Below are 14,131 nucleotides of genomic sequence, written 5' to 3'. Positions count from 1 at the left end.
TTGAGAAAACAGGTATGGAAGAGGCCGAGATGAACCAGCGTCTGGCTGAAAATCTCCTTAATAAAGACAACCAACCAGGTATGGAAGGCAACATTGAAGAACTTTCACGACAGATGAGTGACACTCAGTTTGTTGAAGAGCTTGGGCAAACATTTGAAGACCATCAGATCATCGTACTTCTAGCAGACCCCGGAATGGGGAAGACTAGCTTGCTTCAGTTTGTAGCCTTTGAAGTGCAGAAGCAAAATGTCGTTAATGTACTGTTAGTGTATTTAGGCGAGTTGGTGATGGAGCTCGAAAAAGTAGAACACATTTCAGAGTTGAAGGTGCTTAATGTCCTCAAAGTGATCCTTTCAGAGCGAAATTGCGATCTCATTGAAAATGCCCCACATGAAAGGGATGACAGAGGCTACTCCATTCTTATAGTGATGGATGGCTTCGACGAGATCCACTCCAAGTACACCGACAAGGTGATTAAGATGCTGGAACAACTCAAGTTGAAAAAGAGCATTCGAATCATCATCAGCGCCAGAAAACATATGCAAGTATTATTAGAGAGTAAATTTAATGTAAGATCTATGTTTCTGGAGCCGTTCATTGTGGAAGACCAAATCAACTATTTCAGAAAGATGTGGCACGAACCAGATCTAGATGAACATTGCTTTGAAAGCTACTCGAAACATATTTTAAACACATTTAAATCAAATATCCCTTCAAATTTAGGCGAAATTTGTGGTGCGCCACTCATGGTAAAAATGCTGGCGGAGGTTTATTTAGAAAAGTTTAGAAATTACCATTCATTGAAAAAACAGAATACCAATCAGCTCGTTGATCTGACTAAAGAAAAAATGAATATTGCACAGCTTTACAAAGAGTTTATAAGAAGAAGTTTTCACAAGAAATTTATGGAAAAATTTAAGCCCAAATTTGATCTGAGCGACGCTGAATTGGATTGGTTGATGGGTGATTTTATTTTGAAGCATCAGTTGTTAGCTATGGAGCTGCTAAACATTGAATTACGTAAGGAATTGTTTAAAAATCAATATTATAGAGACATACACGATCAATTTAAAAACCGATGCGAACAGGAATCAGATTCATCACAACTGGTTCATGTAGTCCAGCAGAAGGTTGATTTTTGCCATCGGTCTTACAGTGAATACTTTGTGGCAATATATCTATGCGACAACATTTTCACGTTGTCAGGAGAAATTGTCATACACATTTTGTCTACATATATTGTTGTTCGAAGATTGTCTATGGCCAAGATGGAAGGAAACCAGGCATATCTCAATATCTTAAATAATCTGTGTGAAAAAAACTGGAAGATTGCACTGTGGGCATGTGAGTGTGACTGTTTGAGTATCATTTCCTCTTTAGAAGGACATTTTAAATCATTCTCAACAAACAACCTAACGGATATGATATTGGTTGCTGCGAAACGTGGGTTTGTTGAAATATGTGAATTCTTATTAAAAAATAAAGCTGACGTGAACTCAGTGGATGAAAAACAAAAGACTGCTCTTTATTATGCAGCTCAAAATGGACACGATCAGTTGATCCAACTGTTGATTGACAAAGGATCCACTGTTAACACTTGTTCAACGACCGGTGTAACTCCACTTCATAGCGCAGCACGGAATGGTCATAAGAACGTTGCAGAACTCTTGATATCAAACAATTTAGACGTGAATGCAGTGGATGAAGATCAATGGACTGCTATACATTTTGCAGCTCGAAATGGACACGATCAGTTGATCCAACTGTTGATTGACAAAGGATCCACTGTTAACACTTGTTCAACTACTGGTAGAACTCCACTTCATAACGCAGCATTCAATGGTCACAAGAACGTTGCAGAACTCTTGATATTAAACAATGCTGACGTGAATGCAGTGGATGAAAATCAATGGACTCCTTTGAATTTAGCTGCTCATAATGGACACGATCAGTTGATCCAACTGTTGATTGACAAAGGATCCACTGTTAACACTTGTTCAACTGCTGGTAGAACTCCACTTCATAACGCAGCATTCAATGGTCACAAGAACGTTGCAGAACTCTTGATATCAAACAATGTTGACGTGAATGCAGTGGATGAAAAACAATGGACTCCTTTGAATTTAGCTGCTCATAATGGACACGATCAGTTGATCCAAATGTTGATTGATAAAGGATCCACTATTCACATTTGTTCAATTACCGGTGTAACTCCACTTCATAGCGCAGCACGGAATGGTCATAAGAACGTTGCAGAGCTCTTGATATCAAACAATGCTGACGTGAATGCAGTGGATGAAAATCAATGGACTGCTATACATTTTGCAGCTCGAAATGGACACGATCAGTTGATCCAACTGTTGATTGATAAAGGATCCACTATTCACATTTGTTCAATCTCCGGTAGAACTCCACTTCATAGCGCAGCACGGAATGGTCATAAGAACGTTGCAGAGCTCTTGATATCAAACAATGCTGACGTGAATGCAGTGGATGAAAAACAATGGACTCCTTTGAATTTAGCTGCTCAAAATGGACACGATCAGTTGATCCAACTGTTGATTGATAAAGGATCCACTGTTAACATTTGTTCAATTACCGGTGTAACTCCGCTTTATAACGCAGCATTCAATGGTCATAAGAACGTTGCAAAAATCTTGATATCAAACAATGCTGACGTGAATGCAGGAGATGAAAATCAATGGACAGCTATTCATTTTGCAGCTCAAAATGGACACGATCAGTTGATCCAACTGTTGATTGACAAAGGATCCACTGTTAACACTTGTTCAACTACCGGTTATACTCCACTTCATACCGCAGCATTCAATGGTCATAAGAACGTTGCAGAACTCTTGATATCAAACAATGCTGACGTGAATGCAGTGGATGAAGATCAATGGACTGCTATTCATTATGCAACTCAAAATGGACACGACCAGTTTATTCAACTGTTGATTGACAAAGGATCTACTGTTAACACTTGTGCAACTACCGGTTATACTCCACTTCATATCGCAGCATTCACTGGTCATAAGAACGTTGCAGAACTCTTGATATCAAACAATGCTGACGTGAATGCAGTGGATGAATATCAAAGGACTGCTCTTTATTATGCAGCTGAAATTGGACACGATCAGTTGATCCAACTGTTGATTGACAAAGGATCCACTGTTAACACTTGTTCAACTACCGGTTATTCTCCACTTCATACCGCAGCATTCAATGGTCATAAGAACGTCGCAGAGCTCTTGATATCAAACAATGCTGACGTGAATGCAGTGGATGAAGATCAATGGACTGCTATTCATTCTGCAGCTCAAAATGGACACGACCAGTTGGTCCAACTGTTGATTGACAGAGGATCCACTGTTAACATTTGTTCAATTACCGGTAGAAGTCCACTTCATAGCGCAGCATTCAATGGTCACAAGAACGTTGCAGAGCTCTTGATATCAAACAATTTAGACGTGAATGCAGTGGATAAAGATCAATGGACTGCTATTCATTTTGCAGCTCGAAATGGACACGATCAGTTGATCCAACTGTTGATTAATAAAGGATGCACTGTTAACGGTTGTTCAACTACCGGTAGAACTCCACTGCATACCGCAGCATTCAATGGTCACAAGAACGTTGCAGAACTCTTGATATCAAACAATGCTGACGTGAATGCAGTGGATGAAAAACAATGGACTCCTTTGAATTTAGCTGCTCATAACGGACACGATCAGTTGATCCAATTGTTGATTGACAAAGGATCCACTGTTAACATTTGTTCAATTACCGGTAGAACTCCACTTCATAACGCAGCATTTAATGGTCATAAGAACGTTGCAGAACTCTTGATATCAAACAATGCTGACGTGAATGCAGTGGATGAAAATCAATGGACTCCTTTGAATTTAGCTGCTCATAATGGACACGATCAGTTGATCCAAATGTTGATTGATAAAGGATCCACTATTAACATTTGTTCAATTACCGGTAGAACTCCACTGCATACCGCAGCATTCAATGGTCACAAGAACGTTGCAGAACTCTTGATATCAAACAATGCTGACGTGAATGCAGTGGATGAAAATCAATGGACTCCTTTGAATTTAGCTGCTCATAATGGACACGATCAGTTGATCCAACTGTTGATTGATAAAGGATCCACTATTCACATTTGTTCAATTGACGGTGTAACTCCACTTCATAGTGCAGCACGGAATGGTCATAAGAACGTTGCAGTACTCTTGATATCAAACAATGCTGACGTGAATGCAGTGGATAAAAATCAATGGACTGCTATTCATTATGCAGCTCAAAATGGACACGACCAGTTGATTCAACTGTTGATTGACAGAGGATCCACTATTCACATTTGTTCAATTGACGGTGTAACTCCACTTCATAGTGCAGCACGGAATGGTCATAAGAACGTTGCAGAACTCTTGATATCAAATAATGCTGACGTGAATGCAGTGGATGAAAAACAATGGACTGCTATTCATTATGCAGCTCAAAATGGACACGATCAGTTGATCCAACTGTTGATTCACAAAGGGGCCACACATTCCGCATCGAACGTTTGACTGTTTCGGTCTAGTGTTGCTTGCACTCTGTTTTCAGTACTAGTTTTTTTTTTTCCCTTATTGAAGTTTTTTGGCAAAAAGGTAGATGCGACATAATATGTTTCAAATGTTCCCCCAAAATAAAACAACGCTCCATTAAATTTGATACAATGATCTTTGCGATGCGTAAGAAATGTGCATATAGGCATGATAAATTTCCGTAGATATTGAAATAAGGCACACTTTAAATCATGCAAATGCTCCATTACAAAAGTGATGTTCCTTATTTTCTGTTCAGGAATGATACGTTTTAAATGCAGCTGTAGTCGCTATATTAAAGTAAAATTCCCATACAAGAAGAAACATTGCTTCGTAAACTGTGGGTATTTTCACTTTATGACAAGGACAGGGCACTGTAAACATACATACTGGCTGATTAAAAAGCTCAAAAAACATATATAGGATAAGTTATTGCTCCTTATTTGCTGTATATTGTCCTTTAAAAATAAATTACTCAAAATAACTAGGATAGGCAAATTTTTGGTCAACTTTGGAGTGTTGTAACTTCGTCAAATATGATCCGATTTTAAATCTTCTAAGAGCATTTGACTGGAAAACTAATATTGTTTTTTGATGTAGCCACGAAAATAATTCTGGTCACCGGATACCGGAGATATTCCGGGTTTCCGGAGGGCTTGTCTAACTTGCTAAATTGTTGGTGAAATTTTATATATGATGCTGGTTAAATATATATATATATTTTTAGTAAATACAACGAAAGAAGAACCATTTCTAAAGCGAATCATATGCCAAGAACTAAAATTGGCCAATAATCAACCGAGATATGGCCATTTCTCTGGAATCGGTTCTGGTGGAGGGTTCTGAATGCGGGCAGATCATTTAATCACTCAAAACATGCCGTGCGACAGCTCTTTCTTCATGGTTTCTCGTCAATAGACTTTTGATAAACTTTAAATGCATCATTGACCACATTGACCTTTCCTGGGATGACCACATTGCCCCCGGGGGGGGGGGGGGGGACCTGGAGCAGATGACAATTGCATTTTTACACCAAAACATGCCGTGCGATAGCTCATTCTTCATGGGTTTTCATGAATAGGCATTCATTAAACTTCAAATGGATCAGTGACCAGCTCTTGGAATTACGGGATACCCCCGGGGGGAACCTATAGTAGAGGGCAATTGCGTTTTTACTCAAAAACATGCCGTGCGATAGCTCTTTCTTCATGGATTTTCATGAATATTCTTTCTATAGACTTAAAGTGAATCATTGACCACATTGGCCGCTCTCGGAACCACTGGATACCCCCAGAGGAACCTGTAGCAGGGGACAATTGCGTCGTTACTCAAAAACATGCCGTGCGACAGCTCTCTCTTCATGGATTTTCAACGTACTTACGGAAGCAATTCCTTATTGTTGCTGTACTTTTCGAAAAATAGCTCGGCAGCTTTCACATAATGCTTCTGGTAGGAGCAACCTGTATTTGGCTTATCTCCTTTTCGATACAGGACTTTTCAAACTCTTCTAACGACGACTTCCTCAAGTTTTTTTTTTTAAGTTTTCCCGCAAGTGGAAGTAACAGTTGATGGGTGTGCATGTTGCGAACACCGATGTTGCCGCCGACTTTAGAGCTATTTCACCATCACTGATAAACTACTCAATATGCATAGATACGCCCGTTCGTACGCAGGTGTCTTTCAATGCTTGGAAAGCGAAGGCATAATCACTTAGTCAAGATAGTAGCGAATGCCACAGGGTGTGCGTGGCACATCTCGTCCACCATACAGATGACCAGTAGCGGGTAGCCCTCTAGGGTCGTTTTAAAAGTGCAATCCGCCGCCAAGATACGTAGCTTACCAATCACAGAGAGCAGCCGTTTGGAAGATACCGCAAATCGAAATTTGTTGTTCTCATGGTTAATATCTTTATTAAGGACGAATATGAGAATTAGAACAAACGCTTTTTATTAAACAAATAAATCGACATGTCGTTTTCTGGGAAGAAACGGTGAAACATATAAGAAATAATTTGGAAACACCTTCCGGTGAAGTTGTATAACACACTTTACAATGACTACTACAGGCTTCTGAAAACTGAGGAACGCATAGTTTTGACGTAGGGCTACGTCTTTGATTTCTATATGGGGGTACACTTTGTGAAAACCGAAAATGGAACATGTAACAAATTAAGAAAGATTTTAAACGTTAATAACTCAGCTGCCCCTGGTCCAATTTCAATAATTTTATCACCAATCGATCAGAAATATGGCAACGCATCGATAACAATGCTTCCGAATGTTGATTTTCAACAAGAAACTATTTTAAAACTGGTAAATGTCCAACATTGTCCAAAAGCGTCGAATTAACTAACAAATCCTCCAATTACCTACATGCATATGCTGCTTCCCCAGCACAGTCGTCAGAGAGTAGTAAGTAGACGAAACAAGTCGAAGCGGCATTCGCCTCCGATCCTCGGGCGCGTGCGAATAGGGAGGTGTTGGATTTTTGTATGGGACAGCTACTGAGTTTGTTTACAATTTGCTCTAAAACCGCACATTCACACGTAGAGTGTAGGAGTGTTCTTTCTTCGTGTATTTTATCCAAATTTTCCATACAAAATTCAAACTAAAAGCGCCAACCAAATGAGTTTAAACTTTCAGAGAATGGTTTTCTCACCTAAAGGCACAAATCTAGAGGTTGGCCCGTGGAAAATTAGAACTTTTATTTTTGTGGGCCAGTCTACTAACTGAGTAAATGAGAAATTTCAAACTGAATAGAAGTCACTCACTAGTCTTTCCATAAGGGTGACGCTGAACTTGAACAAGAGCGCCCGAATTCAGATTACGAGAAGCGAAGTAAAATTTTACAAGGAAGTGGGCCCTCAAATTTAGAATACGTGAGTGAATGCAATTTTACCTGGAAAATAGCGTTAGAAATTGGATTTACTTAATTTTTTGCTACAAGCACGCGCTTGAAGTTGGATCAGAAGAAGTAAAGTAACATTGTTCTAAACACGAGCTAAAGCGCGCTGGATTCAAATCTTTAATATTTAACTTTAAATATGAGAAAGTCAAGTTTAAAAAATATCCAAATATCCAGAATCCACTCAGAAGTACACATGAAATGTATAAGTCAAATGAATAGTATGTGTGGTGACATATGAATTTTATTTGTTCACATAAGAACTATGTGTTTGACGCATATATTTCATTTGTTTATCACATTGCAAAAATTCATGTGTGGGACACATTAAAATTAGCATTGAATTTTTATGAGTGTATAAATTCCTCTGCTGTTAACAACGGTCAGCGAGGAACAAATTCTTCATTCAAATAGCAGAGGTGCCCTACTTCAAATTTTTCATCTTAATCTGCTCTTCTTGCTGCTGCCAATGTTAACGCTGGAGGTTGGTCCTTCTTCATTAGTCTCCAATCGTGATTGCTTTCAAGCCTTCTATAGTTCCTCTGTAAATTTTGATCTGACCATGATGCAAGAATTCCATGAAATACCAGATCACCATCGGTCGATGGTTGTTCCCTCAATTTTTGCAATCAAGTATCAATTTCATAGCGCCTCCTATAAACTGCAGAAACCTTGCTCCGTATACGTTGCGGAACTCGCAGCTATATTTTACGCAGTAGAGCGAATTGCCCTACTACCTTCTGACCATTATTTCATTTTTACGGATAGTCTTAGCTCATTGGAGGCTATTCGTTCAATGAGGCCGATGAAGCACTCCTCGTATTTCCTGCCTGAAATACGATCTAAACTTAGTGCTTTATCCAACTGCTCCTATACTATCACCTTAGCTTGGGTCCCATCTCATTGCTCAATTCCGGCTAATAAGAAAGCGGACTCGTTGGCTAAGGTGGGCGGATTTTTCTCCATTGCTCGTCAGCAAGTCCACATCAGTTGGCAACAAAAATGGAATGATGGTGAATTGGGAAGATGGTTACATTCCATTCTCCCACAGGTGTCGAACAAACCATGGTTCAAAGGGTTGGACATGAGCCGCGACTTTATACGCGTTATATCAAGGCTTATGTCCAATCACTGCTCGTTAGACTCGCACTTCTATCGAATTGGGCTCTCAGGCAGCAATTTATGTGCGTGTGGCAGTGGTTATCACGATATCGAGCATGTTGTTTGGTCATGTACATTACACCGTGTTGCCAGATCTGAGTTATCCACATCCACAGAGATGTCTTGGCGAGCCGAGATCCCATCTATTGCAATTTAATTTATGTGTTTTTAAAACGGATAGATCTGAGGATTTAGTAGTTAGTGTCATCTTGTGTTCTCCCAAGTTGTTAGCTGCCCATCGGTGTACCCCCATGTTTGTCTTTTCCATCAGAGTGTCGCTTAGTTCAAGATCAAGAGCACATTGCTCTACAAACCTTGTGTTCACAATCCCTACCCTGCCATCCATTTGTTACAATTTGACCCCTAACCTCGAGATAGCCGCGAGTTTTAATTAATTTTGTAATCTAAACGATGAATATCAGCTCCGCAAAGCTACTGCAAATGAGCCTGGAAAAATAAACGCATTATTTATAAAAAAAAGGAGCCACTGTTAACATTTGATCAATTTCCGGTAGAACTCCGCTGACGTGAATGCAGAGGATGAAAAACAATCGACTCCTTTGAATTTAGCTGATCAAAATGGACACGATCAATTGTTTAACGACGGTCCCACTGATATTTATTTTCATTTTATTATTTTTATTGTTATTATTATAACTAATATTTTTATTTGCCCTTGTACCATTCATGACTTGTCCGGGGGTGAGATTTGAGCTCGTGACTTTGGCGTAAGAGGTACGGATGCTAAACAATCCGCCAGGTTCGCCTCATTAAACATAAGTTCAATTACCGGTAGAACTCCGTTTCATAGCTCAGCATGTTATGGTCATAAAAATGTTGCAGAGCTCTTGATAGGTAATAATGCTGTTGTGAACGTGGTCTATGAAGACTTCAGTTGGCAACTTGAATTGGACATGCTCGGGCTATCGAACTATTGATTAACAAGAAGGGACCAAACACCAGCTCTCGGGATATTGAAGGTAGAACCAGGGCTCTACATTTTCGAAGCTCTAAAGTGGACCCTCCACGATTCGTTTTATTGACAATAATCGTATTGTCAATACCTTCTATATTGACGTCATTGACAACATTTCTATATTTACATCATCATTATGATTGTCAATAGTTCCCCATCGCGTCAATATATTGATGGGGTTTGCTTAAAGCCTGGCTGTACTTTTCTCGCCCTGCTTTGCCCATTTTCTTTCAATGAAAGCAGCATCGGTTTTCGAGTTGAAACGGAGCCTCACATTGGCTTTCAATTACTTCCACCGACACTTTGTCTCCTGGTTTCGTTACTTCTTTAAAATAAACGTCCACTTCACCGAAGCTTGAAAGGAACACGAATGATGTGACGGGAGAATGAGAGAATAGCGATAGACAATTTGTTTGTAGACGTCGACTGAGGTGCTAGAATTATGCAAAGCTGCTCGACTGCAACAGAAAAAAAAAAAGAAAACTAGCAGTCTCTTCGTCGTATCGATTTTGTCGATTGAAGCCGATATTGTGACGCCCTGGGTAGAACTGCACTTCACATCTCAGCATTCAGTGCACAATAGTGATCCAGGAATAGGATTTCCAAATTCTTCGGGAATCAACCACCCGGTAATCGGGAAATAAAAAAAGAGCTTTCTCGGGAAATATGCAAAAATGCTTAAAAATTAGCATCATCAAAGTTGCTTTTGGCGGAAGATTCACGTTCACTCACATTCACTTGATGTTGGCAAATGAGATAAATTAGCTCAAAAATTTCGAAAATACAAAATAGTAAATTACACCATAACAGACTGGCAACTACCTCGAAAAACCTTGAAAACCTGGAATTACCAAAGAATTTCAAAAGACCTTAAAAGCCTGAAATTACAAGGAAATTTTGCCACAACCAGGGAATTTTTATTAAGTAAGTTCATTAGAGTACCAGAATCATGAAAATGTGTCTAGTCCTGTTGCGAAAATCTACATTTCTAAGCTCTTTGTAGCGAATCGTCTTATTTGTGTTGCGACAGCTTAAAGCTATAAATTTTATTATTATTAGTTTGAAGTCATTTTAGTCCAATACAATCTACATACCATCGGTCTCAAGCTTTGTAATTCACAAATACAATATGTTTAATAAATTCAACATTATTTTAGGATTGACCTGTAATTAGTTTTAATTAATATAATCCAATTAGGCATAATAAAGTATTGATTGTAATTTACTTGTACAACTGTGTAACACTTCCTAACACAATGATGACAAATCAATAACATAATGATGATCTCTTATCAATATGACTTTTCGCCACCACAATCCATTATCTCCCACATTATCTTTCATAACGTTGTGATTGTACGAGGGGTCGTCGAATGGAATCACTTGTCGGAACATTCTCCCTTCGTGTCGCTCAAACACTGCTTCGGCGTCACCGTCTTCGCTAATTTCTGCTCCGAATTTAGCATCTCCTCGAATCCCTGCTTCGACTTCCCCATCACCACGAACATCAAGAACTGCAAGTTTCCAAACAGGTCCCCGCAAAACTCCACTAGATGTCTCCACATCTGCCCGGCACACTACTCCACCTTAGCCTCCGACCCCTTCATCTGTGTGTTTGTGTGTTTTTTTTGGGCAAGGAGGAAACCTTTAAAAAGGCCATCGTGCCACCGCTTGACGACTGGCCGCACAGTCTCGGTGACACGATGTGTGGGATTCTTACCGCACTAAAACCTCCTTGGACGCCTTGCCCTTTTTCTCCCGGAACCACTTGTCGTATTACTTTGGAGGGGGCTGTGCATTACGCACCTCACTTTACCTCAGCTAACTGGCGCTTCCACTTCGATGATCGTCTCTTCAATTTGTGAGCCATTTAGCTCCTAGCGTCACGTTCTACTCGGTTATCCCCAGTGGGGATTCAACCTACTCTGACGGAGAGTTCTCCCGGCTTCGGCTTTCAGTTCGCACTTGTGTGAGCACATTACTACTTTCTAGCTGGTCTTCTCGCCATTTTCGCTGCAGCGCTGACATGATTTGCGTTACTGTTCTGCTGACGGCGTTAAAGGTGCCCTCCTCTCGACACATTTCCTCGACGACATTCTTCGCGCTAAGGGTGAGCATCTCCTCTCGCACAACATCAAATCTAGGACATTCGAAGACCACGTGCTCTGGTGATTCTTCCACATTCCCACACTCCGGATAGAAGGGGACATTATGTGTCCGAACCGATGCAGGTACTTCCTGAAGCAGCCATGACCAGACAGGAACTGCGTCAAGTGGAAGTTGACTTCTCCATGCTTCCTGCTCACCCAGGTCGGTATTAGCTGTGTGTCAATCTACCGTTCTCTGCTGCATCCTACTCCTGCTGCCAGTAGGCGTCGACACCGTTCTCACCATTTTTCGTAATCCTCTGGTTTCTCTCGTCATATAGCACTCGTAGTCCTCAGCCAAGGTGATGCCGATTGGCGAAAACTCATACTGCCTGCATCGAAATGGTTCTGTACGCACTCACGACTCGCATGGCCATGAGCCGGAACGTACTGCTCAATTTCCTTTGGTTCTGCTTCGTTTTCAGCGCTTCAATCCAGGCTGGACCTCCGTACCTAAGTATCAATGAGGACACACTAGCCAGAAGACACCTCTTGCTGCTGCTTGAACCAGAATTGTTCGGCATGATTCTGGCTATTGCGTTGATGACCTCCGCCGCCTTCTCGCAAGCATATTCGATGTGGCTGTTAAAGCTTAGCCGGTCGTCGATCATCACTCCCAGATACTTCAGCACGCGCTTCGAAACAATGGTGTGCTCTCCAACGGAGATTTCTGCCCGCTGCACTGCTATGCAGTTACTGACCAACATCACTTCTGTTTTGTGATGGGCTATCTACAGCTTCGCTCCTTGCATCCAGTTACCAATCGTATCTATAGCCTCGGTCGCCAGCATTTCCACTTCTTCCAGCGTCTCACCGGTTACCGCCAAGACAACATCGTCCGCAAAGCCAACGATCTCAACTCCTTTGGGCAGCACGCCATTGTACATTCCGTTCCACAGCGTGGGACCTAGAATGGAGCCTTGTTTAACTCCCGCCGTGATTCTAAGCGATTTCTGCCCGTGTCTGTCACGTAGACCAGGACCCGGTTCTGGAAGTAACTACTTAGAATCCTGCAGAGGTAGTCTGGAACCCTCATTCTATGGAGCGCCTTGGCGATGGCATCCCAGCTGGCGCTATTGAATGCATTCTTCACATCAGTCGTAATCAAGGTGCAGTATCGATTTCCTCTCTGCTTCTGTTTGGAAGCTTTCTCATCTCTCTCGACCACTGTCCGAATTGCATCCACCGTCGTTCTCTCTTTACGGAATCCGAACTGCCTCTCAATGCCGATAATCCGTGTTCACTCTCCGTGCATTTCGTCAGCCTGTTCAGGATGATCCTCTCCAAGAGCTTTCCGACAGTATCCCGCAAGCATATTGGCCTACACGATGCAGCATCCCCCGGCGCTTTTCCGAGCTTCGGCAACAGCACAAGCTTTTGTACCTTCCACCTATCAGGGAACTGACCCTCGTCCAGACATTTCTGCAGCACCATCCTGAACATGTCCGGGAACGTCTGGATCGCCGCCTTCAACGCCACGTTGGGAATTCCATCCGGGCCGGGAACTTTATTCGCCTTCAACCCTTTCGCTGCTGTTATGAGTTCCTCGTTGGATACTTGTTCAACGTTGTCTTCATGTACCTCACCATATGGTGTAGGTGGCCAGGTGGGAAAAGTCGCTCCACGTTAACTTTCAGCTTGTTGGGACACATTTCAACCGGCATCGTTGGACCTCTGATCTTCGCCATCGCGACTCGGTATGCGTTGCCCCAGGGGTTGGCATCGGCGTCGCGGCACAGCTCCTTGAAACTATTTGACATGCTCAGCTTTATCTTTCGTTTCAGTGCAGCTCTGGCCTCTCGGAACACCACCCTGCGCTCCTCTCTGTCTGCTTCCGTTCTTGCTATCTGAACGCGCCTTATGGCTGGAAGACAACTAGCATGGAGGGTGCTAATTTCCTCGTCCCATCATTAAGCTGGACGCCGCCTGTTTGTTGGCTCAAGTTTTCTCGGCATAGTTGTGGCACATGTCCTTGCTAATGATTCGGTCAACTCGAACGCGCTTAGGCCCGGGACGCTGCTGTCTACCCTTAGCGCTTCGATGAAGAGATCTTTATTGAATGCCTTCGTCTTCCACTTCCGCTCGCTTACTTTCGTCCTCCGCATTTCCACCGGTGTCCGTTCGCCGATACTGTACCGGATCGCCTGATGGTCACTATGGGTGTACTCTTCGCACATTCTCCAGTTCATATTTGCCATTAGCGACGTACTGCAGAAAGTGACGTCGATAATGGATTCCCTACCATCTTTACGCAAGGTGCTGATGGTTCCTAAGTTGGCCAGACTGACGTTCAACTTTGCCAGAGCTTCCAGCGCGTTGGTACACCTGCTCTCCCAATCCACTGC

The 14,131-nt window shown here is 41.9% G+C and overlaps 1 protein-coding gene across 1 annotated transcript; it reads left to right on the top strand.

The window, feature by feature from the left end:
• Positions 1-428: 428 nt before the first annotated feature.
• On the top strand, positions 429-4,580 carry LOC135710779 (serine/threonine-protein phosphatase 6 regulatory ankyrin repeat subunit B-like). Its single transcript, XM_065233440.1, has 2 exons — positions 429-541; positions 2,408-4,580. The coding sequence occupies exons 1-2, from the start codon at positions 429-431 to the stop codon at positions 4,578-4,580; spliced, it is 2,286 nt and encodes a 761-aa protein (XP_065089512.1).
• Positions 4,581-14,131: the final 9,551 nt, after the last annotated feature.

This window comes from Ochlerotatus camptorhynchus, unplaced genomic scaffold, assembly GCF_037179485.1.
Source record: "Ochlerotatus camptorhynchus isolate MF236.1 unplaced genomic scaffold, CSIRO-AGI_Acam_v1.1 ptg000402l, whole genome shotgun sequence".
Classification (NCBI taxonomy): Eukaryota; Metazoa; Arthropoda; class Insecta; order Diptera; family Culicidae; genus Ochlerotatus; species Ochlerotatus camptorhynchus.
This window is presented reverse-complemented; position numbering and strand designations above follow the sequence as displayed.

Bases quoted from the DNA above. Each gene is read 5' to 3' on its own strand.
- LOC135710779 (XM_065233440.1), top strand. From the start codon at position 429: ATGGATGGCTTCGACGAGATCCACTCCAAGTACACCGACAAGGTGATT. The intron at 542-2,407 runs GCAAGTATTATT...AATCTCCGGTAG, and splicing joins ATCAGCGCCAGAAAACATAT to AACTCCACTTCATAGCGCAG.